Source organism: Patagioenas fasciata, chromosome 6, assembly GCF_037038585.1.
Source record: "Patagioenas fasciata isolate bPatFas1 chromosome 6, bPatFas1.hap1, whole genome shotgun sequence".
Classification (NCBI taxonomy): domain Eukaryota; kingdom Metazoa; phylum Chordata; class Aves; order Columbiformes; family Columbidae; genus Patagioenas; species Patagioenas fasciata.
The window spans coordinates 12137838-12164738 of NC_092525.1; the positions used below are offsets into that span (position 1 = coordinate 12137838).

The 26901-nt window shown below is 43.9% G+C and overlaps 1 protein-coding gene across 2 annotated transcripts; it reads right to left on the minus strand.

The window, feature by feature from the left end:
* Positions 1–1972: 1972 nt before the first annotated feature.
* On the minus strand, positions 1973–26452 carry KDM4A (lysine demethylase 4A). Of its 2 annotated transcripts, none has more exons than XM_065841831.2 (22): positions 26389–26452; positions 25840–25992; positions 25453–25628; positions 24263–24377; positions 23599–23792; positions 22104–22153; positions 21523–21626; positions 20371–20508; positions 19189–19439; positions 18228–18418; positions 16612–16970; positions 15155–15275; positions 14400–14578; positions 11972–12176; positions 11615–11691; positions 10825–10880; positions 9786–9894; positions 8766–8954; positions 7962–8132; positions 7368–7487; positions 6654–6746; positions 1973–5624 (listed from the first exon to the last, which is right to left on the minus strand). In XM_065841831.2, the coding sequence occupies exons 2-22, from the start codon at positions 25975–25977 to the stop codon at positions 5484–5486; spliced, it is 3177 nt and encodes a 1058-aa protein (XP_065697903.1). In that variant the 5' UTR covers positions 25978–25992; positions 26389–26452; the 3' UTR covers positions 1973–5483. The 2 variants fall into 2 exon arrangements, with proteins under 2 accessions (XP_065697903.1, XP_065697902.1); XM_065841830.2 differs by having other exon boundaries at positions 26312–26450.
* Between the last annotated feature and the right edge of the window lie 449 nt (positions 26453–26901).

Consider the following 26901-nt stretch of genomic DNA (forward strand, 5'->3'; position numbering starts at 1 on the left):
CAAGTTGACAGCTTCTCTGAACATGCAACCTGCAGCTGGTCAGCACCCATCACCCACACTAAAGGCCCCATGTGCTGCACCCAGGACACTGGGTCACTTTTAATTACTCGTGGCTATCAGTAATGAAGTTTGACTTAAATCCTGTTGTGAGGATAGGCAGAAAAATTAACCCAAAAGGTGCAGAGAAGCAGCAGCACTTCAGGAAATGAAAGGGTCCAAGCATATTAACTAACATCAACTCACATTCACAACCAACTAATTCCTGCACCTACAGCTTCTCTGGAGGACCATGGATACAACACCCCCCCTGCCTCCCTAAATTTAGGAAGACTATGGACTTGATTCACTATACATCTTGAAGTAGCTTGCTTTGGCCTACAACATGATTGTACGTAACATCTCAGTGTGGTCACAGGTCACTTGGACACGAGGCTGGCTGGTACAAATGTTTGAGCTGCGAAGACAGGTTTCTCCTAACTCCATGTGGAGAACTTCAGCCTGGGTATGAAAACATCCCAGCACACCAGCCACCCACTTGCCTATAGCCTCTGAGGAGCCAGCAGCATGGCTAAAGATGAGAGCATCCCAGTTCCTGGGGTGTTGGATCCTCTCAAAATGCCTGATGTACTCAGCATAGGTCCCTTATGTTGTGACTCTCCCAGGACTCGCTCCCCAAGCTGAGGTGGAAGAGCCCAGACAGCAGGCCTGCTTCACTTCTCTCTTGCCCTGTGTACTGCAGGTGTTCACAGCTCACTAGAACCATTCGTAACAGCGAGAACTTCTTAAAATGCAGTATTACAGGCCAAGGACACCTCTTTCCAGGCTCTCCTACCTTCACTCAGTTTTGTCTAGAAATTAAACAAATATACTATACCATTTTAATCTTTTTCTAGTACCATCCCACACATTTCCCTCATTTGCTAGGTGCTGTCAGAGCAGTTTTGACTCCAGCGCTGTCACATTACTCATGCTGCAGCAAGGAGGCTGTGGCAATGTTTCTGCATGAATCTGCCCCAGGTTCCTCAAAAGACAGCAATCAGGTGAGTGTTTCCTCTCTACACCATTCTGGTGAGGCTCAAGGAACTACTGCACACCCCCAGCTGTGCTCATTACTGGGACCAAGCAACACCACACTCACCCCACTTGCAGTGTTGCACTCTTCACTGATCCGAGGGAGAAATTTAAAGCTGCTGGAAGTGCTTACCGCAACACAGAGAAATGAAGAATTATCATGGGAAAAGAGGAAAAAGGCTTATTTTGACTTTTAGCAGTACCTCATGTTGTTCATGTTGAATCTAAAATATTGCACACTTTGCACTAACTTAAGTGCGCACACGTAAATGTTCTGTGCAATCTCTACAAAAATGTCAGGGAAAAAGGAGACATCAGCATTTTCCCAAGCTACAAAAGTTGAGCCCAGGAATCCCTGGCACTTCAGGTTCCAAAGACAGGGGCTGAAATAACCCTATGGTGAATAAGCAATTTGCTCAAGGTCACTTGGTGCATCAGTAACAAAAACCCCTGAGATCAGGTAGAAGAATCTCCTTTCCCTGGCTGCCAGATCAGCAAGTCTTAACCAGTGCTGTGAAATTCAACAGGCAACACCCAAGGAACAGGGCTGTCTGACTCTGCACCCAGGTAAGATTTTCTGATGACTCCTCTTCTGCCACTTCCACTCTGATCTGCAGAGGGAACCTAAGGCAATTCAGCTGTTACTGCAGGTGTTTCAGGTCTGCACTTGAATGAGGAGGGACAAATCTGTGGCTCTGTCCCTGTTCTTGTTGAACAGCCATGCTGGACTGAGTCCTTAACAGAACTCCACTTAGTGTCTCTGAAAGACACCGGAGAACTCACTGGATAAGCATTCAGGAGGTGAGTTATTAGAAAAGAATAATCCTAAGGGAAAAATTAGAAGCATGATGAGAATTTCAAAGTTACGCTGCTTTAGTTCTTAAATTAGTCTACAGATTGCTCATTTTGAAATTAGATTTATTACTTGATCAAATTGAAAACAACATACAGGCTACCAGAGTCTCGATTTCATCCCATATTTGCATTAAAAAAAACAAGCACAACTGCAGACATGTTAGACAACAGGAGCCCAGTCAGAGAATGGAAGAACAGAGATGTATTGGAAGCCTTGGGATATGTGGCTCCGCTCCTCAAACAGTGCAGAATCAATTCAACCCAGCTCAAAACACTGGGAAGAGAGAAGGAGCAAGAATGGGTCCTACTACTGTCTCTGGTCACCTGAGGGGTCTGCTGATGGAGAAAGAGGTCTCTTTGAAGCCCAGCCAAAGGCAGAGACATTACTGCAATCAGGTGCTTTACAAAAAATACAGTCACCTTTTTAAACCTTATAAAAAGTAATCACTGGCTTGCCAAGCTTATCCTGAATTAAGGGCAAGCCGCTGTTTGTCTATACTAAAAATGCTTTTTATGGGTCCAACCTGGACCAGTCACAGATGGAAGCTTCATGAAAAGTCAGATCTACTGCCTGCAGCATCACATGCAACAGGTCTAACCAAGGGCCATCAGGGCTCCCGTGGGGCACATCGAGCATGATTTCCTACCGAGCACATTCAAGAAGCACCTGCCCTCACTGGAATGATGCTGTAACAGAGATAAATACACCCCCAAATACAAACCACTGGAGAATGTTATTATCAGTCAAGATCAAAGTATAGGTAATGGAAAGCATAAGTACCTTTGAGACAGCTGCTCTGTAAAGAGCTTTTATTGCTACCTGTTGTACTTCAAGCCATAAAACCAATTGCTTCTGCAAAGTCAAATAATATAGACCCTTCAAACATCAGGGTCACCCATTTTAAGTTCACAGAGAGAAGCCAAAATGCAGTTCAATCACCGCACTAGAAGAAAGTATGCTCACATTTGAACAATGCAGCACAAGAACTGGCGGGAAAATTGGGAAGGCCCTTTGTCTCAGAGTGCAGGATGGCAGCTGTTTCCAACACAGTGCAGCCAACTGACAAGAGCAAACCTGGAGTCGGCAGAAAATACAGCGCAACAAAGCTCCTCTTCCAGAACCAACACCAGGCACAGGAGCTCTTGAAAGTCACTCAATAGTGTTACAGGTTGGTGGCAAAACCTGCTGCAGTTGAACAGCACTCCAAACAAGCCAGCTGTTTCATACTAGGTCATCATTTTAGGATGTCGTTTAGAGCCATGTGTTTGCTGCACAGGTAGCATATGGCACCTAAAAGGTGCATTTAAGTTATAGGGCAGTTTGGGAAGAAAGCCTGAGCACAGGCACCTTTTCTCTGGAGGCATAATGGCTGATGGTACGAAGAGTATGTTTTTCAGTAATATCCCGGTATTGTTCAGCCTACAAGTTAATACCAAATCTTAAGATACTCTGACAGAACACAGGCAAGTTTGTTAAGACACTGCCAGCTCTTCTCTGTGTTTGCTCACAGCACATCACTTCAGAGAGGCTTACGTACAGGCTAAGACAAAGTGCAATTTCATTCCTATGGCCTAGACCAGAATATCTGCAGCTACTAGACTCTGGTCTTAAGAGATCCTGGTTTTATCAAGTCAACTATCCCATTCATCAGAATGTGATTTAATACCCTGAGACCAGGAGTTTTGGATATGGAAAGAACCCAAGCAACCCAAAAAAACCCCAACCAAACACAAAAAACCTCCAAAAAACAAATGGCAAGGAAAACCCCTATCTCCTTTCAGAATCTGTTTAAGCCTGCCAATACTGATGAATGAGGTATTCCACCACAAAAATTGGACAGAACACCTTTATGCAGAACAGTGGTTGTGCAAATATTTGCTATGTTTATCATCCTCCTGACCCTATAAAAATGTAGGGTAAGATTTTCTTTACAAAAGTTGTAGTTTATTTCTTTTCTGATCAAGAGTTGTATTACTACACAATACTACATTTTATTGCTAATCACAAATCGATGCACCGGGGTTTCAGAAGAGTTTGGTTTATAGCGTTCCAATGTAACAAAAGGAAAGAAGTTACAAATCCAGACTTTGCAGACACATTGCCAAGTCCCTATAGAAGCAGGGATGCATTAGGTCTGTTTCACTAGAAAATTATCCTCTTGAACTGTTTCTGGAGAACATGTAACCATAATTTTCTCCAGCAGGAAAGTCACCCCATCATTCCATGCAAAAAGAAGGTGGACAATCTGCTCTGTAACCTAAAATTCCCTTTCCTATAGAACGAGAAAGGAACACGTATTTACATGGCTCCTACTATGGTGTGTTAATGCTTAAATTACTAGGAGCAAGTCGGCACATCTTTTGGGTAAACCCACTACCCAGCTTAACTCAGCTTCCTATTGCTGGGGTAGCAAGTTCTTTCCAACACAACTGAGATGTGCCCTACTAAAAAATGCTGCGGTAACCTCTGCCAGACAGCAACACAGCAGCGCTCCTGCTTCAGAAGAGCATTGCACAAACTTTCAGTAATACATACAGTTCAGTGCATGCTTTATCTGTCCCAAACCCAATTTTAGCTGTTGCAAGCAAAAGTCTCCAGCCATACAACAGACAGTGCTGGCACAGAAGAGGTACTGCACTGCTTCAGATACTGCTGCCCTCTCATCCCCAATACTGTAATGCTGATTTCAAGAAGGGAGAGTTAGGACTGTCCCTTTGGTCATTATTGCCTTAGAGGGAGTGGGAAGAAACTCAACAGAAGCTCTTTGGGAGCCAAATGACTACTGGGAGCTGAATGCCTATTCTTGTTAGAAGGCTGCACTGTGCAGGGCTCCAGACAGATTTCATTGATTCTGAGGCACATATAATTAAACTTATGATTAAGTCAAAACAAATATCAGAATAAAAATATTAAATGGAGGGTTAAATAATTTTTCCTATAGCATTCAATTTCACATTTCACCTGTTCACATAAGCACCTCCTGTCTGCTTGGATCTGAACAGCCTACAGCTCAACCTTCAGAAAGGAGGTGCTGAGAAACAAGAGACTGAAGCTGCTTGCAACAAAAATATGGATATAAATATAAAAAGAGGTTCAATTTCAAGCACCAGTAATACTGCCTGCTCGAGCCCAGGTGTGGTCACCAGGGAGACTCTCAAAATCAGGAACATTATTCAATTAAAACAATACACTGTACTATCCTGCAGCTGCCAAGATTCCTGGCTACAACTCCCAGAAGAGTTTGCCACCTGTCAAAATTGTCTCTAAGAAAAAAGCAAGACTGCTCGATGAGATGAAAGCAACACCCCCAAGCTGGCTTATTCAGTAAGGACCCAACTTCAGACCAGGAGTCTGCAGGCATCAGCTTCAGCAAATGGGATCTGTTTCACTATCCAACAGCTGCCTTTCAGCTACTGCAGAGCATCAGCTTTTAGCTTCCTTAAAAAAACAAAACAAAAAAACCCTGGTTTCGAAGCATCCAAATATGGCCTGTTGCACTGGAGCGTTTAAATCCTTGGGGGCGGTGGGCATCTTCTTCCTCTGCCACAGGCAGCGCTTACTCCATGATGGCCCTGTACAACGCCGGCTCAATGTAATCTTCCCGGTAGCGTGAATTGATCACTCTTTGTCTCTTCCTCTCTTGTCTGACCTCCTTCTCTGCAAAGATCTCCGTGAAGCGCATATCTGAAGCTATGGACTAAGAGAAAAAGCAGAATTAGTCACTAGGACACTGATCGAATCCCTGCCTCCACATCCTCCTACTGCATGTAAGCAAGAACCAAGTCGGAACTCTTGGGAACATTCAGCCTTCTTCAAAAACTGACCGAACACAAGAAGAAAAATATTTAAGAGACTGGATTTAAAAGGCTAGGGATAAGTTTAAGTGAACTGTAATCAGAGATCTAAAGAATCACAGGTTTCAAATTTGAGTAGCTAATTTAGGTTTACAGCCACTTTCTTAAAGGAATAAACACACTCAATTCGTTCCAGTTTCCAAGCAGCCTGGGACATTTTGTGCCTTATGGAGCAGGCATACGGAAACACCTGGTCACAGGATTCAGCTATGACACATTCTTTCTTAAACCTCAACCATCCTGTGAGCCTGCCAACAGGTTCTGCACTAGGGTGTACATGATCATGCTGCAAAGCGAGATACACCAGCATGCCGTCCATAGTTCCGGTTCTCATAGCGGGAAGCATAGAGCAATGGAACCAGGACCCAAAGGGGCTGTGGGATCTCCATCCTCGCAGATTATCAATACTTGACTGGAGAGAGCCCTGAGCAACCCTGACTTCAAAGTTATCCTGCTCTGAACAGGTGATCTGATCAGAAACCTGCAGAGGTCCTTTCCCACTGAATTTTCCTACAGTTCTAAAAAAATGGCCAGCTCTTTCGATGCCACCCCACTAAGAGCTTTTCAGAACAAAAAGTGAAGAAACTTGGCCATTCTTTGCCATGGGAATACACAGTGAAACCTGGGAATACAGGCATGAAAGGGTATTAACATGCTGTCCCAAACAGTGACTCTATTCTATAATCCCCCATCTCTGCAGAAGGAGAATTAAAGTCTCTCCAGATCAAGACATAACTTTGCTCTTGTAGCCTGATCAACTACCAAACTTCACAACAATTGAGGAGAGCATCAGATTGTAATCTTTTGCTGTTCGAGGACAAATTAAGTTAGAATGAGCTTCCCTAGTAGATGTTCACACCCTGTTTACTTACCAGCCTTGACTTCACTCTCTTAGGAAGCTCCTCATCAAGAGTATACACATCATCCCTTTTCACCATCAGCTGTGACCCATCTTCAAATTCCACCTAGAAGAAAGAAGTAAGTTGTTCTGCCAGAAGTCTCAGAAGTTGGAATCCCCCCACAGCTACCCAGAACTTGCCTGCTCCTCCCCACAGAGGTGTCTCATGAAATAATCATCTAGCACTTGAATTTCATAAGATACATATGCAGTTATGCACACTGCAAGAGCTTTTAACCAAAAGCTCACCAATCCTGTAAAAGTAGGCCAGCAAGCTTTGGGCTATTCTTGTAACACCTGACAAGGCAGCAGCCAGTCACTTTAATATGGCCTGAACAGTCATCCTTTTGGAAGTGTGCAAGGCATGATGCACCCTCACTAAATAAAGAGCAGCAAAAGCAAACTTAAGTAGCTTAAACTACAGGAACAGAATCTGCTGAAGATTTGCAGACCAGCAATTTTTCAGAGGCTGGCACTTTTAAGTAGGTAGCCAGATATAAGTAGAGCTGTAATCAATCACTTTGCTCCTAACGCCAGCAACTGTTAGCCGCACCTGGTACTGCTGACATCACCAAGTAACTTCCCCTGAAGTGTCTGACTCCTCTATAGCTCTGCTGGCTTTGAGAAAAGTACTGTTAACATGATCAGCTTGTTATGAATGACAAATTTTCAGACAACAGTTCTGTACCTGGTACATTTGGATGGCATGTGATGCAACAAACTTGGCTCCGTAAACTTGTCCATCTGTCCATCTCACCTGCACAACTTCCCCTTCAGCTGGGGGACCTAACTGAAGACAGTCTCGACTCTACAGCACAAAGGAGGAAGGTAGGAGAGACAAGGAGACAGGTAAGCAGCTTCCTTATGTGAAGATTCAGCAAACAGGGGAATCCATCCATCACACTGCCCACCACCCCAACAATTATTCCATTTTAGAGAACCAGGTTGAGAGACATCCATCTATGTCATCTGTATTTAAATCCTAAAATTAGCCCAACTTCAAAGCACCTGATGGAGGAACGGTATGCAAGTACCCCTTCAGACCTACTATTGCCAAACAGCCAAAGACGAGCTGCACTCCCTGTTACACCTGTTCCTCTGTGCCCTCAGCTAAGTCAGTCTCATGTGACACCCTCAGGCCATCTTGCAGCGCACCTCAGCCACAACATGACCAAGGATTGGAACAATTACTGAATCCCCTGCTGTGTCTGCTCTCCAGCAGCAAGAAGAGACTCACATCATGTGCCCTCTATGGGAACCAGATTCCTACTGCAAAACCTACCACAATGTCCTCTGGATACAGGTTATCACTGAAGGAACCATCATCGAAGTTGACCTCGTAGAAAGTCTCCTTTGCAAGGCTGACCACTTCACATTGATAGAAGCGACCGTTCTTGTGCTTGCTGATGACTATCTGTCCAGGTGACAGGTCCTGGAGTGCAGCCTTAGCTCGCTGAGGGGAGAAAAAATAACACTTCGTATATGACAACTCAAAGAATGTGTTGAGGAGCATAGCTCCAGCGCTGGCAAACAAGGAAGCAAAATGAGGTAACTATACTCAAGGCACCATCAGCAGCATTTTTAGAAAAGTTCTGCCTCTGGTATTTCAAATGCTTAAAGCCTAATCTGTCAGATGCAGCTGTTGTTAATTTACTGAGTAAATGAAGCACTCATCCAGTGCAATGCAAGGCCTTTACAGTAAATACTGTTTAATAAACTGTTGGGGTTTTGATGGCTAAAAGGGATACATCGGATCTTTATAAACTAATAGATCACTTAAAATGAAATTCTATCACCACTCATACAGCCCGCTGGAGTCCCAGCACTAACTCCTGCGTATTAAGTATCACAGCATAAAACCTACTATTACTCCTCATTACAACAGCCACAGGAGGGATTCATGCTCTCAGTCCTTCTGGGCTGCAAATCAAAGGACCTGACTAAGATCATTCAGAGCAGCAGCAAGGCTGAGATCACAATCCAAGACCAACACTATTAGATTATATCGAACATTCTGAAAGAGCCCAACTTTTCAGTCCCTCCGAGATACTGCAGTTCAAATCCTGGGAGTCACACACCTACTCACCTCTGCCTGAGATGGAGTCTTATGCCTGAAGCAGGTAATGAAGACAACAAACGGCCAGTCGTCAGGCTGCATCATGACTCCTGCTGCTTGGGCACAGCTGACATGGAAGGATGTGGGACACCGCCCATGTGAGCACTGTACGCAGCAACCTGCAATTCTCTTCCTTCTTTTCTTGCAGAAGATGCATTTCTGTGAACAGGAAAACAGAGGTTACTGGTTGTCACTAGTTTTTACTCCACACAAAGGGTTATCTGGTCTAAGTGTCTGATATCTGTGCCATCTGCTCTCTGAGAGCACCGTTACTTTCTGATTAAAAAGAAGCAGATGACTGCCAGGTAGAGTTTAGGACAAGGCAATTATAATAAAGTAACTCCATAGCTTAAAAACATAAAGTATCTACCAGCTCAATATGCACAAAGCATGCCACTCAAGGATACTACCAACATGACTCCTTGGATTAAATCAGACTACAAGGCTCCAAAGTCAACAAACCACAGAAGTAACAGTTAAAACTCTATCAATACTACCACTGACTGACTTGCACTTGGGTCAGGCCTGATGGACTGTTGTAGGAAAAAAATGTCATCTGTAATGCATTAGCATTTGTAAAGCAACACTGAGCTGTTAGAGAGTTAAGCACAGTTTCTTTCTTGCTGAAGACATTCACTCATTCTACAAATGCCTTGCATATCCTGAAGTGCTTGACAGCAATCAATAAAGCAAGTAAAATACTAGGGATTAGAACAAACAAAACAAATATCACCATTATGTCACTGTATAAATGTCATTTGCTAGATACAGAAAGATGTGCCCCCTTTGGTCACTCCTTATCTGAATAAGTATATATTAGAACACAGAAAGTTTCAAAAAACGGCAAAAGGAACAACTGCCATTTCCCATATAAACAACAGAATAGACTAAATTCTTCAGTCTGAAGAGGAGATGACTTGGGGCTGTAGGGATAATCAAAGTCTCCCAGATTCTGAACAGACTTGAAAGACTCAGTGAAGCACACCTTACCAGTCTGAAACGTTGCAGGGGGATTTTGCCAACATCTACAGGACTCCGCTCTGCAATGTTCACAAATTTTGCCTCCAGTACAGCTACAGCACACATCACATGAACCCACCTGTCAGGACAGAAGAGGGGAAGACAACATTAATATGTATTAGGCTGAGAGAAGACACTTTGGAGTTTAAGTTAATAAAGCTCTGTTGAAGTTTGACATATAAACCATGATAAATAGCCTCTGAGAACTAGCAGTGTAATCTTCTTTCCTACTGCTAGTAACAGGGTATATGTGGGGCAAAACCAAGACTTCTTCATACTTCCAATCTACTACTACGGGGTTTAACAGGAGAGTAATTTAGTGTGGCTTGTGCTGCAGGCACACCTGCATTATAAAAGCCCACCTGATAGGTTTATTCCTTCACAAACCTGTCCCATAGCAACAGTTCAGTTGCTACTGAATTACTTTTGAGACTGTGACCAAGAGACTGAAGCTCCATATGACATCCATGGCATTTTTGGAGGCCAAGTTTCAGTCCCACTCCTATTTTGCTTCAAATAATTTCAGATGACACACCAAACCAAAGGACAGAGGACAGGCGGTTGTATGCAGTGTACTTGCTGCAGAGGTACACTGAATTTCAATATGTTGTTCTACCTAAAGCTATGGTTGTCTTTTGTCTCCATCACCACCACATATTACATGAAGAAATCAAAATCCTCTGTGAGGAGGTTCTGAGAGCTGTTATCTCATCAAGTATCTTATTTTTATGTGGTACGTTATGCGTCTGCACACTACACCTCTGCACTAAAAAATGCAAAGCAATTAACAGCTGCTGTCAACAGAATGAGAGCGAGGCATCACCTGAAGATATGATGATCACTGCATGTGAACACAATGAACACACTTTACCATAACCCTACCCCAGTAACACAAGGTGTGAAAGGTGGTTTTGCTCACACCAAATGCAGACATTGGCTTTACTGGATTACCCACAGCTACTTAGGAACTGAGCTTCTCCCTTAGAACCAAAAAAGCTGGAACACTCACTTGTCATCATTGGCTCTCTGCAGTGCTCCTCCTCGTAATGAACACAAACAGCAGTCCTGGCACAAGGAAGAAAGAGTTAGCTAAAGAGTGAAGTCCAGAGCAGCGCACTTGCCTCAGAACTTCTTCCTCACAATTCACATCCAGAGGAAGAAAATTGTTCCCCTGTCAGAAAATAGCTAACTATCTTCTACAGATCAGCCCTTTAGCTCTCAAAAGCTGCTGCTCTTAGGGCAAATAGAGACTCCAAGTCTGTTGAAGACAAGTAGATCTACCACTGAAGACTTGTTCAACTTGTTTGTTATGGGTTCCATTTTCAACCACAATACCCTATGTCCTTTGAGGATGCGTAAAAGGATCTAGAGCACACACGAGCAAATACATCTCAAAAGGCTGACCCGTTCTGCTGATTGAGAGCCTATACAGCTCTTTGAGGGAATCCCATTCCTCTTGCCTTCTTCACACGTGGACACCCCCCTAGTTACTAACAGAAGTTACTTTCTGTTTTAAAAACAGTAGCTACCATAAACTAAAATCGATAATTGAGCTATTCCCACATCTATGCAGAACATTATTGGTATGACTCAAGTCAGCTTTGCACTAATTAAAAGGATTATACCACTATGGCTTAAAAATCACCAAAATACAACAGACTGGCTCCTAAACTTTCTCTAAATTGCCTTCTTTTCACAGGAGGGAATAAAGCAAAAATACAACACTGTGGAAATTAACTTTGTAGCAAGTTCTCAGATGCAGCAGAGTCCATCTGTGAGAATCTTATGAGAAACTTTACCTCCTCCAAGGCATTTTCAGTACACCTGGAGCACATCCAGTCTTCAGTGGCCTTGTCAGGGGATACACCGTAACAACCTACAAGAGACACAGCTCACTTAAAAGCTTACCTAAACTCAGACCCATTCCTTTAGGGCCCCAAATAAAGTGGGATTAAAATCAATGAGCCTAAGGATGATTTCAAGTTATCCATGCAGCCACCTCCATATTTCAAAGGCCAGCACTCAAGTATATGCCATTCAGATAAGGATTGAACTTGGTCTACTTGTACATTAAACAGACTGGCAAAGGCTTGCTCTGATGTACAGATTTAGTGCAGAGAACACCAGAGTTCAGGGTTAAGTCCAGATGCACTCACTTGCATGAACGCAGACATGGCAGTTCTTGCAGGTGATGAGTACGCTGGTTCCATCTTCCTCTAAGTAAGGGGTTGAAAGATTGAGGTCAGTGCTGCAGCCCGTTGCAGTAAAGCACATTTCAGGAATCAGGGGTTTGGTTCGGATCTTCCCATCCACAGCAGCTGGAGTTCCTCCAGAGTTCTGACTGTTGCCTCCACACTCTGCCTGTAAGGCATGGACAGGAAATTTATATTTTACAAGTAGAACTGTCTCATATCATCTTTACTCACCCATCATTCCATATATAAATCCAGTTTAAAGAATGAAGCTGCTGAAAGACTAGAGCGAGTAGGTTAGGTGAAAATACAGTTAGTTTATAAAATCCTCACTACTGCAGCTTCAGAATGAGATTTATTTTCTACTCAAACAGCTCAACCCAAGGTCTGAACTGCATCCCTCTAATGAGCAACAAGATACACATCAAACTGCGTCTCTTCTGACAGAAGAGATGGAATCACCAAGTCCATCTCAGGCTCCACGGGCATCACCTCAGCTGCATCCCCTTACCCCCTAATACCGAGGATCATAACACTGCTATCCAACACTGTATATTTATCTTACCTCCATATGGGAGGATTACAATCACACAAATAGATACCTACTGCAATCCCCTTTATTTTTCCTAGTGTAGGTCTGAACAAGTCTAATGGGCTTTGAAACTAATCTGTTCTGGGAAATAAGCAGACTAAAAACACAGTTTCCCAGTTAAAACTCACAAGACTTTCAGGCTAATCTTTTATAATTTATTCATCTAAACCAACGTAAAACCAAAGAGCAATTACATGTAAAGTTTAGAGATAATGCTTCCACTCAAGCTACCTTCTTAAGTGATAAACACAAACTAATCTTTCTCTAGAAAGAAATGTTCCAAAACCATGTTTTGTACCTCACAGGCCATCACAAAAGTAGCTTCCCTATAATTTTAAAATACTATTAGCAGAAATTGCAGTAGCAGAATGAAGCTGCACTGGCCCCCCCTCCAGAGCATCAAAAAGTAGGGGAAAAAAAAGTCCAGGTAAAAATCACAGTTGGAAGGGAACTAATATGTCCTCAACAAGTCTTGTTCAGATTCTTTAAAACTTACTGATTTACACTGAACATTGCACATCAAGCAAAAGACTAAATGACCGAGGGAGACTTACAACGAAGTTGAAGAAAATGTATTTTTTCTAAGCAGTTAGATACTTTTCTTCTTCACAAAGTGAATATTTGTCTGGCATTTTGTGCCAATTTTTTATTTGAATGAGTAGCTGAAGTGAGTTCCCAGACTTGCTATAGATTTTCTGAAGTTGGAACACAGACTCTAACCACAGCTTAAATACTGGAACACTTTCTGCTTCATTGCCTGGTATAGACAGACATTTGAAAACCTGAAGCTAGAGCTTTCTGCTTAATAACATTTTGAACTCAAGAAAGAAGCTAACAGAACTTAAACTGTCCTGAAATGTTTAGACACTGTCAGCATCAGTGAAACCCATGTACTATGCAGCTTCTACGTAGCATTTCCAGTCCTAACAAGAACCCACTCTCAGAAACAGCGAGATCAAACAGAAACTACAGTCCATGGTTTGCATGGAAATTAGGAACTAAACGCACTACAAGCCCTCAACAAAAACATAAGGTCTTTATATCCAAAACTGTGCTGAACGTGTTTCTGGTGCCACCATAATAATACAGTGTTCTCAAATGAATCAAATACACTTAGTGTATCGGAAAGGACAAACTATGTTGTAGATGGAACATGCAATCAGATGAGTCCAGCTATTTTAAAATTACGTAGCTCAGGAACAGCAAAAAATTCAGTGTGTGACTCCTGCCTAAGCATTTAATCAATATGACAACAGGGCTCTGCAACCCATCCCAAGCTATGCATTGCTATAGCTGCATGTTGTTAAAGCACATTTTCACAAGCCATAGCTACTGTTAGTATGGATACGCTTCAAGAAAAGACAGGTTTCTATCTACACCATCCACAAACACAACCCTAAATCCTTTTAAGTAAAAGGTTTTTTTCCTTGCCAGCTCCCCAAAGATCATGTGCTATGTGTAGACTGAAAGTGTTTTAAAGAAGCGTAGAAGGTGCCAGTCTGGAAAAGAGAAATGGGATTTTACAGTTGGATTCAGCAACATTCAAGCTCCATTCTGTGTTTCAAGCAAAAGCCGCAGAACACAAAAGCTTCTGTTGAACAGCTGAGTGAGCGCCGGGGAGCACCCAGGCAGCCTGTCACAAGTGTACTGATGTTCAACTTCCGTGGTTTCCTGGAAAAACTCCTTGGGAAGACCCCAACACTGATACTGGCAATACACTAAATGCCATTTTTAAAACTATGCATCGCAGTAGCAACCTATTCAGTAATCTCTACAATAACATTATATTGCTCTACATACCTGATACGTCTGGAAGAGCATACAAACAGCACAGTAAGGGGACTGCTGAGCCATGGTCCGATTGTATTCTTTTTCAGCCTCAAAATTCGGTGGCCGATTCTGCCACAGCTGGCTAAGTGGCTTGGCCCATGCTTCTGTCTCCTCGGCCTCTTCTTCAGGAGTCAGCTGCTCTGATGCCTCTGTGATACGAGATCATTAACTCGGTGAGTATGTGGCCTTTTATAGATACCCTTCTTGCAAATGAAACTAAATAAGGCAAGAACTTTTGAATGGACACAAAAGAAAGACTTCCAGAAATGGACAGAAGGCTGACAGGAGCCAGTAACTTGGTCTCTCTGTTAAGAAGCTTCTACTCATCAAGCAACCATGCAAACACAAGATAGGCTCACTGGGTGAGAACAGCACCAGCTCCAAATTACATCAAGACAAAGGATGCCAGCCAAAGAGTGTTTTTAAGTCATGAATATTTACATCAATTATGGGAATGCTCTAAGACAGACACAATTATGCAACTGCTCTGGTACTGGTTTAATTTTCCTTTCAGAGCTCTGACTTTCCAGAGAATGGAAGAGGAAGGAAAGAAAATACCAACTGAGAGAAAAGTTTAATGATGCAAGAACACTCACACACAAAGAAAAAAGAGATAAGCACCTGCTGACTCCTGCTCATCACCAGTTACACAATGGAATACCCTACACTGTCCACAGAAGCTGAGACCCTCTCCACACTGTCCAAAGAACACAAGGCTTCCTTACCATCATCGCTGATGCAATCTTTAACCAACAGTGGGTGATGGCGCGGGAGCTTGCTCAGCGGCTGGCGACGGCCCTTGGACTTCTTGCTCTCCTTCATTGATCTTAAGTACTCCTTTGCTGCCTGGACAAGGAGAGAAGCAATTCAGCAGTCAATCAGCACGTGTCCTTCTGACATTATTTTTAAACTAATTTATATTGAGCTTAAAGAAATCTCCGCAAAATGCACACGCGCTTCCATGATTTTATTTCTAACAAACTAGCTTCAGCTCTAAACTCGCAAAGTTTTTGAGAGAACTGCTTTGAGCACTTTTGTTAGGGAAAACCAGATACTAGGTCTGTTGAGCCATTAGAATAGAAACATTTCACAGGTTCCAGCGTAGCTTTCCATGCAAGTCCGTTTGTATAAGAATTGTGTAGAAGACAGAAACAAAGTTGAATGGTTCAGCTTAGAAGAGACACAATGAGAAATCTCACATACTCTGGAGAAATTCTCAGTTTGCATGTCAACTTAAAAATTCCAGATTTAAAAATAAAAAAGATGTCATTGGCATCTTGAACTAACAGTTACTACCTGATGGAAAATTTGTTTTGAAATACACCACACTGGGGAAAACTATCTACACCCATTCAAAATGTCACCTTTTCCCTGTATGGAGTATACAATGGAGACATCAGTATCAGCTACAGAATTTCTTTAGTTTAAAATAGCCATGAGAACTCTTTCCCAGTTTCAGCTTAATTATCAACAGATTTACCCATCTGCAGTTCCGCTTCTGCAATTCCTGAATTTTGAGGACATAATCATTATCGGCCTCCCACTCTCTAAAATGCAGATTAAAAAGGGAAACAAAACAATTTGAAAAGAAACCACTAGGTAAGATTGAAACTATTATATCCTTCTCTTGGGTTGTCTAATAAAACATTCATTGGCAGTTCTTACACACTCAGATTTACATTGTCCCAATCAATAATTTTCCTTCCATCATTTCTTTTTTCAAATAGGACATACAGATGTACACATGCATGTAATATTCTATTTAAAAAAAAAACCCTCAAACATATTAATGTGCTTGTAATAAACGCTGGATTGAAGCACAGTAATTTAGGTACAAACAGGTGCCTATTAGCATTAAAGGATCTGAATCAGTCTGTAACACTACCGTGTCAAAACCACCGAGCTACCCTTTCCCTTAAAGCCCTTAAATAATTTAGAGAAGTTTTCAGAACAAGGGATCTTCTAGTTTTCTAGAAGAGGTAAAAGCATATGACTTCCATCTTAATTCTTGTTTGTTCAGCAAAACCCATATGTATTAAAAAACACATCAACAACTAAGCAACCTGCCATGCAAACACCAGTGGAATGGCAACGTAATCTGCACCGACAGGAGGTTCTGTCACAGTCAATCTGTTAGTGCGTAATACAGCCCTTAGGCTTTCAGTGCTCCTGCCATTCATACCTCTGCCAGCTCTTGCTCATTCACGCTGGCGGTGGCACTGGCTTTCTTTCCTGAAGTCTGTTCGTTGTCAGATCCGCTGGCATCCCCTTTAGCATAGCTATGGACCGTGAGCACCCTCACCGGCCCGGGAGGAGTTCGTTTTGCCAATGGATCAGGCGATTCAGAGTCAGAAGAACCAGAGTATGCAGGTGAGCTGGGCTGAACGCTGGAAGTTGTGCTCTGCTTTGAAGTCGTTGAAACTGAAGTGGAATTTGAAGCATGCGAAATGGAGAGATCCAATGCAGCTGTTTCTTGCTCTTCTTCTTCCTCCTCAAGCTTCACCGTTTTCAGTTCTTCAAATTTGTTGGAGTCCACACGATCTAGAAGAAAAGGTATACTGACTTTTTCTAAAATCTGGGCAGCAGAGAAAACATTCATGCAACCATTTGCACAAATCCAAACAGGAAAGCAAAGTACTATACACGCAAAAAAGCGACATTGAGTAGATAATTAATTCAAACATCTATAAAATCATACTTGGATTAGACAGAATAAAGCCTCTGCTCATTGCTTCTTCCAGTACAAGAACTAGGGAATATCAAACCAAACTAGCAGTGAGCGAGTTAAAAACAAAACACACAAAGATGATCCTTTACACAGCCTAGCTACACTGCCTAACTCCTGCCCACATGGCGCTGTCGGCAAGAGGTTACAAGGGTTCATGGGAGACTTCACAGAAGAAAAATGAAAACCCACAAACCAATGGAAGATTATTAAATATGAGCCGCAAAAGGCTGAAAACCAGAATACTAGAGGGAGACATTACAGATATTTGCCTTGTTCCATAGGCCTCCTGCTCCTCCCTTAAGAGCAAGGATAACTGACCCATTGTAAGTCACATTAATTTTCCTCCAGCCTACGGATTACAAAATTACAAAACATCCACACATCACACCAGACCCACACAACCAGTAAGCATGCGTATGTTTTACAACGCCATTTCTATAAACAGGTCACATTACACAACAGGGATACACAGGACCTGAGACTACTGAGGCGTCCCAACACATTTCTGTATGCAGGCAAACAAAGAGAGCAAAAATCAAAGGCAGAAACACCAATTTCTTAAGCAAGACTCATGCAATACTTCCTGTTCCTTTTAATTCAGCTGAAAGGCAACATCCCTGTGATCCACCTGGTCAGTCATTGAAGCCGCTATTATGCAGGATGGCTGCCTACACTTTTGCTCTCCCTCAACGTTTTTTATATAATTCTCACTGGGGAGTTATTCACAGACATGGCAACAAAAGCAAACAATTCAAGCTGCAGTTATTCACTCAAACCAGTGGCAGAAGCATCAGAAAAAATTAACGAAATGGCACAACAAAAAATTGTGCTAGATGCACATTCTGGTCTGGAAAGAAATTCAAATGGCAATATCTCAAGCCACATGACAGTAAATTTCTAAAGCGTTTGCCATGGCTCTGACAAACTAGGGTCTGTTTTTTCGGACGTGACAATGTCTTACTGACTAGCATCATATGAGACAGCGCTCCAGATTCAGCTTTAGCAGCTTCTCTCCCTGAAGAACAATATCCTGGCTCCCTGTACCAGAATAAAGCTTGACACACAGTTACCTGGAAGCTTGAGTGCTTGTTCACTTTGCTGCACAACTTCACTTGTAGGTCTCTCACGAGGCTCTGCCATATCCGCTTCATGCTGCGCAGAGCTCAGCTCCTCTTTGGGGAAGGCCTCGCTCTCACTCACCTCCTGAGGCACTTCCAGGCACACCCTGTGCCTTTTTGTTCCTATGCGATGCTTGGGGATGCTGCAGAAGACAAATCCATATGTCAGGTTACCAAACACATAAGCTTGTTGAATTTGTGTCCAGATGCACAAAATACAGCCTGGTTTGGGTAAGTGTTTCATGCGACAGCATCTAGCAAGCCAAATAGTTTCCAAATCATTCTGAAGTGTTTTCTTTGCCTATGCCGAAGTAGAGTCAGAAATCCTTATGGATGACTCCTCAGCATCTGTTATCATGTATTAGGCAGCTATGTTCTAGCTGTACATTCTTTGCATGAAACAAAAATAAAACCAAACAGAAATCAAACCAACAACAACAAAAAAAACCCACAAAAGACAGCTTTAGGAATAGCAGGTGACACTGGTTGAAAAAGATTTCACTGAAAAACATCCACCTTCATCAACCGGGAGCTGCAAACTGATGTTGCAGCTTGCAGCACTCACAGTACCAGAATTTGCTAGCAAGCATTGCCCCATAACGCCAGTACACCCCCTTGTTCTTCTGGCTCCCAGCGTACAGTGCACACTTCCAATACAGGCTTTGGACATCTCCCCAAAAATGAAGAACTGCCTTCCAAGCTGGTGCATTTCCTGCCTATCACAGAGCATCAATGTCAACTCAAACAGTAAAAACAAGAGTAAACCCAATTCCCAAGAAAACAGACTGCTGCTAACTCCGCCTGCTGCTAACTCTGCCTGCTGTTGTTCTATCAGAATGGCAAGCATTCAGTTGCAGCTGGGTCCAATTTCTAATAATCCAACAGAAAAGCAGAGGACTATAAAAAGCACTACCTTTTTGTTTCATCCTCACTCGTCTCCTCTTTACACGTCTCTCCCGTTTCCATTTCCTCAGCACACTGTTTCCCGTTCTTCACTTTCTGCATGAGATCCCCTTTCAGGAACTCTGCTGCCTCCGGGGTTGGAAGAGCATGGTCAATGACGGTCACATCCTTCCCAGCTTTCCAAAGCTTGTACCGATCTGGCTGGTACTTTCTCACAAACACATCCATGGAGATCTTCACCATGTCCTTCCGACACGAGCACTGAAGTCACAAAAACCATCCAAGTAAGGGCATGTATTCAACAGTTCTACCCTGCATTCCTACATCACTTTGCTTTCAGGCCCTTAACTGATGAAAAAATTCCCACAGCTACACACAATTGTGCTTCAGAACTCTCAAGACCCTTTCCCAGGAAATCAAAAGGGTATATATTAAGTTACTAAAAACTCATCAAAAAAGCCAGCAAAAATGACAAAACAGAGAAACAGATGTTATCAAAATAACTACGAAAGAAAGCTCACTAGCCTATTTAGAGAGTTGCTGGTAGAAGCTGACCGTTTTAAAATGAGCTCATACACAAACAGCCAGCAAAACCAGAGGCTATGATAAGAAGTTGGAGCCACGCAAACTCTGGGCTGACTCAGAGCAGCAGAGGTTCTTCTTGTCTGAGCATGGTTACAACTAGTGCCTCAAATCATTCACTTCTGTGTAACTTCTGAAAACATAACCCACGTTTGTAAGGCACCTCTACAGGGATAGGAAGCTATGTAGCCTAGAGTTTCAGCCAAGATACTTATTTTGATAATTGACTTAAGTTACCCAAGTCATACTTCCAAGCTAGATGGTCAATAAATAATTATTAAAATATCAGACAATATACTGACAACTCCTGGCTACTAAGCACACTCTTTCATCTCTGGAAAGAGAACCAGTCCTTTGTTTTTCTTTGAAGTCTCACCTGATCTACACAAAGCTAAAAAACATGTTATGTGCTATCCGTAGTTGAACCAAGGACATGAAACAGAAGCCTGACTGGACATTGTTACTCTATCAGAAAACAAACATCACATCTTAAATGGAAAAAGCAGAGTTCACTCCCTTAGAACAAATATTGGGGGCTTAATGAGCAGCAGAGCATTTGGCACTGCATTCAGGTTATTTGTACACAACAGGATGGCAACAGACCCCTTACCAGTACAGACTGCTTCCCATACTCGATCCACCGAAGAGTAGCGAAGTTGGTAGATTCAGCACAGTTAAAACCATGATTAAAGCCAGCATGATAGCTATAAGGAAAGGTTATCATGAACTCTCCAGCCTCCTGTGTCACCTAGAAGACAATGAAGACACCACATTATTATTCACAGCTTGGTGGGTCTGAATAAAAGGAGCTCTCGTACCCTTCATGCAACATATCTGAAACCCCTACCCACAGATGGTGGCTGAAGTTACTCACTGCAGCACACAGACTTGGTACTTATCTTCACTACTCTCCTACTTAAGTATCTGTTTAATGGAAAGTAACACCCAACAGTTTTTACTAAAACAGAAGTGGTCAGAAGAGCACAGAAGTGGTTATTACTCTGTGAGAGGCTATCTGAAGGTAAAAGATAATTACCTGTATCAGCTACAGGTTTGGCTGAAGAGTATCTAAGGCCAAGTGAAACTTCTATCCAGACACAACTTGGAAATTTACTATTCTTTTATTTTGCTGTTCATATTCAAGCACAGCCCTCAAACAGCCTTCCAACTGCTGCTCTTCAACATTTTCCCCACTGTCTAACAAAGGTTCATGACAACAAAACCCTTCAGCTGCCCATGCAGATGTGACACTACTTCTGAATAAGGACTCAAAGACTTCAATGTGTGTGGGGGGAGGGCAAGTGGCAGGTAACCACACGAGAAAGCAAGGAAGTCTATAAAGTTATTAACGTAAGGAAAAAAAAAAAAGGGAACCAGCTATATTTTCTATTGAGGAAGCAGACAACAAAACCAAAATCAGCAGGGGACAAGTCTGAAACAAAACAAAGAACAATCTCTCTTCACTGAACACAGAACTAAGCAGTGAAGTTAAACACAGAATGTTGTGTATTGTTAAAAAAAAATAAATCACAGAAGACACAGCTTTTTTTTTTTTAAGTAGTCCTTGACAGATTTTTCTGTCTCAAACTCTTTCAGACCTCAACTGGCAGATAAACGGAGGTACAGAGGGAAAAGATTGCCTTATACCCTCCCTGGTCCTGTTTTCCTCTCCAAGCATCTGCTATTGGCTGCTGTTAAAGACGAGACAGGGTTCCATGAACCTCCTGACTGAGCTGGTACAGCTGTGATTACTTTTCCAAACCTTATCAAATGGGATGCCATATTTCTTCAAAATTGATGGAGAGATGAGCGTCATCTTGTGACGGAGAAACGCTTCACAGCTTTGGGCACTTCCTGGAAAGAAACCTGTTTAAAATAAAGGTAAGGAGCGATGTTACTGTTCTGGTGTGAAATAAACTAATTTTTCAGTAATTTTTATGAGAAGTTATTGTCTAAACAGTATTTTTCTCTGGGCCTAAAAGTATGGACAATCTTATCAGAAGTTTTAGAGAACATTAGAAAGAATGCACATAGAAGGATCTTGCCTTGGCTATACTCCTCCAGTTGTAATAATCAATAGTTAAGGATTTTTTCGTTAAAGGTTAGACAGACCACAACTACGTTATTTGTAATGTGACATTTCTCTTGTGTGTATACTACAAACACTCAGAAGTAATAGAATCTATATTCTAAAAGGCTAATTATCAGTTCAGTTGTGCCAGCCTGTGCTCTCATAAATGTTACAAGCGTGTTGTACTCTGAAAGAGCTGAAACCCGCTGCAGCTGTGCAGCTGCCCATCCCACCTTTTGCAAAGGCAGGACATGAAAGAATTGCCCAATTACCTTTCGCGAGTCTCTCCAGACGCTTCCCATGCTCTGGAGGGATAGAGTACCTGAAGTGACAAGAACAAATCTGTTAAGGTCAAGTGACACGATAAAAATCTCACAGATTGACTAGAAATCATGAACAGGCATGAATTACCTAAAAAAAAATCCTCGATTCTACATTGTCTCTTTCAAAGTACAATAATATAAAGCTAAAAATCTCTATCAAGGACTATTGCCTCGCTATCCCAAGAAAAATCAAGAGCCGAAAGCTGACTATCTCCTCCACTGACTTTAGTGTAAACAGTCTCAAAAATAAAAGATTTTGTGTATTTAATTAGCAGATCTGTGCAGCAAAACATGTACTGCGAGAAGAAAGGGAAGCGCACTTCCCGTCCCGTCTCAGTTTACAGCTGTGCAATCGCCAGTATGCTCGGTGCAAGGAGGAACATAGAGCAAGAGAGAAAATGGAATCATTTCTCGCAGCTGCTCAGAGCAAGAGGGGACTAAGCCACATCCTTAACACACGCACAGCTTGCGGTGCACTCCTCAGGGCTACGTATCTCTCTGGACACACCTTTTCATGGGCATCACAGAACTCCAAGTTGGTTTGACTACAGTAAATAAACCCACCTACTTAGCTTGCTTTCACTCTGGAATAGAGTGGTATATTGTTGACAGAGTTCCTTGTTAAATAAATTAGACTAAGGTATGAGCAAAGTTAACTTCTTCCATGTACTACTGTAAAAGAAACAACAGGCAAAAGGTTTATCTGACTGAACTAATCTGTTTTCTGTTCCCATGCTATTGTCACTGCATAGGGTTGCTCATTGGTCACATGGTGCTAGCTATTATTTTTTACTGCAAAGTTACACTAAAAGGCAGCCAAAAAGACCAGTTTCCAAAAAAACTGCCATGGAAACAATTGTTGAAGTTGCTTGAGAAATTTATTTGCGAACAGAAGGGAATGATTCACTCTTAAAATGCAACCCATGCTTACAGAAAAATTTGGGAGTCTCCTCTAAAAACAATCAGGAAAGCTCAGACAGCGGACAAACCATTCGGCAAGATCCACTAGCCTGCTCTTAGATCTGTAATGAACACTCGCATTTCAAAAATCTGTTAAATCACCTGTTCCTCTAGAGCCTGCATGACAACAGGCACGTTACCTCTGTATGGTCCATTTGAGACCCACAGGAAACCGTACGCAATTTTTCCAAGTTCTGGCCCTATTGTAGTAGAGAGCGTCCAACCTTGTAATTGTAATTCTGGAGAACTCTCTACAAGAGAACATCAAATGGACTTTCTAGAAGGTAATCAAACAAATGCTGCTGAGGACATGTGCTGCTCTGCAGTTCTTTATAAGTTTCTAGTGTTCTTGTCATCAGATACGACTACAGTGTGAGATCAGAAGGATGGCAATTGTTTTAGTCAAGTCTTGTAGCTTCACAACTTTGACTCCAATATTTATGGTATTGTTCTACATCTCGAAGCTTCCCTAGAAAAATCTTACCATGACTTGGGTTCCCCAAAATGCAAGTAATTAATACTGTAGAGATCCATGTCCTCAGTATGCCAAGCAAAGGAAGTTTTCCACATGCCAAAATATAAGTAAGGAGTATTCACTCCTTCAATAGTTATGCCACTTTCATTCTCCACAATATCCAGGATCGTATTCAATCTGCCAATATTCCACGCATCTACATGCTGCAAAACAGAAGCCTCATGTCAAACAAGCATTATGAAGAACCAAACCACATCCTAACACGTAGTGGCTACAGAGCTGTCCCACAAAAATACATGCACTAGTGGACACCAAAGCAGTGTTTGCCGATCAACATTTGAGCTCTCATACGCCTTTCAGGACAGAACATCATAAAAACACCACTTACGCAACAGCAGTTTTTGCTTTCTTGCACTAAACTGTGTTAGACTGAAGGGCTAGCACAGGTCCCTTAGAACATTACCTCTATTAGCCTTCTTCAGCTATCTGGGTTAAATGAAGAGTACATTGTAAACATATAGTTTATTGTGTTCCTGCCTACTCCAGAAGCTGGAAGTCTGCTTAGACTATCACTAACTCTTTCTGCAAGTTCAGAGTCAAGTGCCGCATTAGTGTTTATGGAATGCAATATACAGAGATAACTGTTACTTGAAAACAAAGACAGTTTTCTAACCTTGTCATAAAGCGTGCCATTAACATCAGCACCATAGATAGGGGCATTGAACGTAAGGTTCTTCCAGTATTTTCGTTCAAGGTCTTCAAAGTCTGTGTAGCGTGGTGTGCAGTACCTGAAAAAACAACAAGAACATTGAAGACTTTGCAGTTTGATACTTGATGAGTCTAAACCAATGTTTTTTCACCATGGAAAGAATCAAAAGCTATGATAAAAATACCTAATGTGTGTTATTAGCCAGACCCGACTCCAAGAACAGCAACGAGAGCAGCCACAGCTCTGTTCCTGTGGGACTTAGGAACAAAGGATAAGGAAATAAATGACTTTCCTCATTTCTCAGTTTACTTTCATTTTTGCTTTGTGCACGGCTTTTTGGTCAAAACAATTTCACTTTCTAGTTGTTGCTTCTTAGCAAGGAAGGACGCAGCCAAAACCAGAAAACCAGAAACAATACCAAAAAAAAAACAACTTGAAAAAGCTGAAAACCGAAGTTTTCTGCCATGGTAAAAGTGACCAACATATCCAGACTCACCTGCTAGTAAACTGGTCAAACACACTCAGTTTACCAACAAAATACCTGCTTTTGATGTCCATTCCCTACTAACTATACACTGGCCTCTTTGTGTGGCACTGAGGGGTCAAATTTTACACTCTAAGGCCTATTTAATATGTGTGTATATATATATTCCAGATAATTATATATATATAGCATTAAAGGGCAATCTTCAGTAAATTATTCTGTTTGAGAAACAGGACCCTACAATATCTGATGCATTCTGCTGTTGCAAGAAAACACAAGCTTTAGTGGGCAGAGTGCAGCTGGCAATTCCAATGCCACTTCTGAACGGTGATTTCTAAAGCTGTTTGGCTTAAACTCCTTTAAAAGCGAGCTTTTCCCTGTGTCCTTTTTCACATCAAGAATATTCCTTTTTCTACTAATCTACTCAGTAAATATTTCGACGGTCTATCTGCTAGGGACAGAGAGGAGTCCGCAGCACAAATAAAGAGTTCTGCTGGCAGTAGACATCTTCTTGCCAAGCGACATAAGCAACGAAGGTCCCCATCCACCCCGCCAGTTTCCCACGCACACCTGGTCTACCCAGGGCGTCCCGTTCACACCCCAACCAGCACCAGGGAGGACCCAACCGGGGAAGCCCCGCACGGACCCCCGCACGGAGACACGTTCGTACTTGTCGCTGTTGGCGATCCTGCGGAACTCGCGGACCGTCATGGCCTTCTTCTGGATGTTGTACTGCGTGAAGAGCCCGGACTGCCCCGTCACCACCTGCTGGATGGGCGCTGGGATGACGAGATCGTCGATGTCATCGTAGCACCGCCGGGGCTTCCACTCCTTCGGGGGAATTATCTGCACGGAGCAAAACGCCGCCGTTAGCCGCCGCGGACCCCGGCCCGGCCGCCGCCGGGGGAGCGCCCAACTTGGACAAGTCGAGCCGAACGCCCCCGGCCGCGGCTCGCCCGCCCCATCCTGTGCCGCTGTGGAGTAAACAAAGGGCGGAGGCGGCCCCGGGCCCAGCCCGGTGCGCGGCCTCCGCCCGGGAGCGGGGGTGGGGTCGCACCTTGGCCAGCCCGGCGCGGTGGGCGCCCTGCGCCTCCACGTAGGCGATGTACCGGCTAAAGTCCCGGAACTGCTCCATGCTGGGGCGGAAGGTCATGATCCGCGCGCTGGGGTTGAGGCTCTCCAGCTCCGAGGCCATGTTGCCGGGCCGGCCCTGCACGGACGGGGGGGCGGGTTTAGGGGGGGCCCGGGGGGCGGGTCACCCCGCGCACCCCTCCCCCCACGCCGCTCCGGACGGGCCCCGTCGCGCGCGTACGCCCCGCCCACTCCTGTCCGCCGGCCAATCTCCGCGGGGTCCGCACCAGCCCTGCCTCCTCATTGGCGGAAGGCGCCTGCCCGTCAGGACGACGACTGTCTTTTCCTCCTCACGGTGGAGAACGCCACCGATTCACGCCCCTCCCCCCGCCCCCCGTCCCTGGCCGAGGCGACACCGTTCCGAAGGAAGGGTCCGAGTCCCCGCCCGGCGTGCTCACGTCAGCAGCGCGTCCCTCTTCTTCGCCGCCTCCTCCCTCCCCCCGGTCCAACGCCCTGCCGCTGTATCCCTCCGCACCACGCGCCCAATGAGTCCGGCAGGCCACCGACGCCACCGCGGCCGTTCCCCACCGCCCGAGCCCCGCCCTGCCGCCCCGGCCCGCCCCCTTCCCCTCCACCGCCCGCCTCGCCTCCGCGCCGCAGCCAATCGTTGCCCGCCCCCTTTTCACAGCCAATAGGAATTCGACGACCTGCCGGGGCGGGCCAGCGAATCAGGAAGCCGGGAGCGGGACGGTTGCTAGGCGGACGGGCCGAGGGCCGGCAGCTGTCGCTAGGGGGCGGTTGCTAGGGAGGCCCAGGCCTACTCGAGGCGCCCGGGAAGGCCGGGCCGGGGCCTTCGCGGCGGGAGGGCCCACTCGTGTCCCTCCCACATCCCGCCTCCGGTCCCCAAGGAACACCCGTCGGGCGTGGGGGTAGAGCCCAGGCCCGAGGACAGCGCGACTGTCCTGCCTCGCAGCGGCCCAGGGCAGGCCCGGGCTCAGTCGCCCGTGCGGGGCTCCCGGTCCTGCCCTCAGCGGGGAGGCCGGGGCGG

What these genes read in the sequence shown, in the direction of transcription:
- KDM4A (XM_065841831.2), bottom strand. Translation starts at nt 25,977, where the DNA reads ATGGCCTCGGAGCTGGAGAGCCTCAACCCCAGCGCGCGGATCATGACC. An exon ending in CCATGTCTGCGTTCATGCAA is followed by an intron (nt 11,692 to 11,971) that starts GTGAGTGCATCT and finishes TGTCTCTTGTAG; the next exon opens with GTTGTTACGGTGTATCCCCT. An exon ending in CAGAGAGCCAATGATGACAA is followed by an intron (nt 9,895 to 10,824) that starts GTGAGTGTTCCA and finishes CTGTCCTGACAG; the next exon opens with GTGGGTTCATGTGATGTGTG.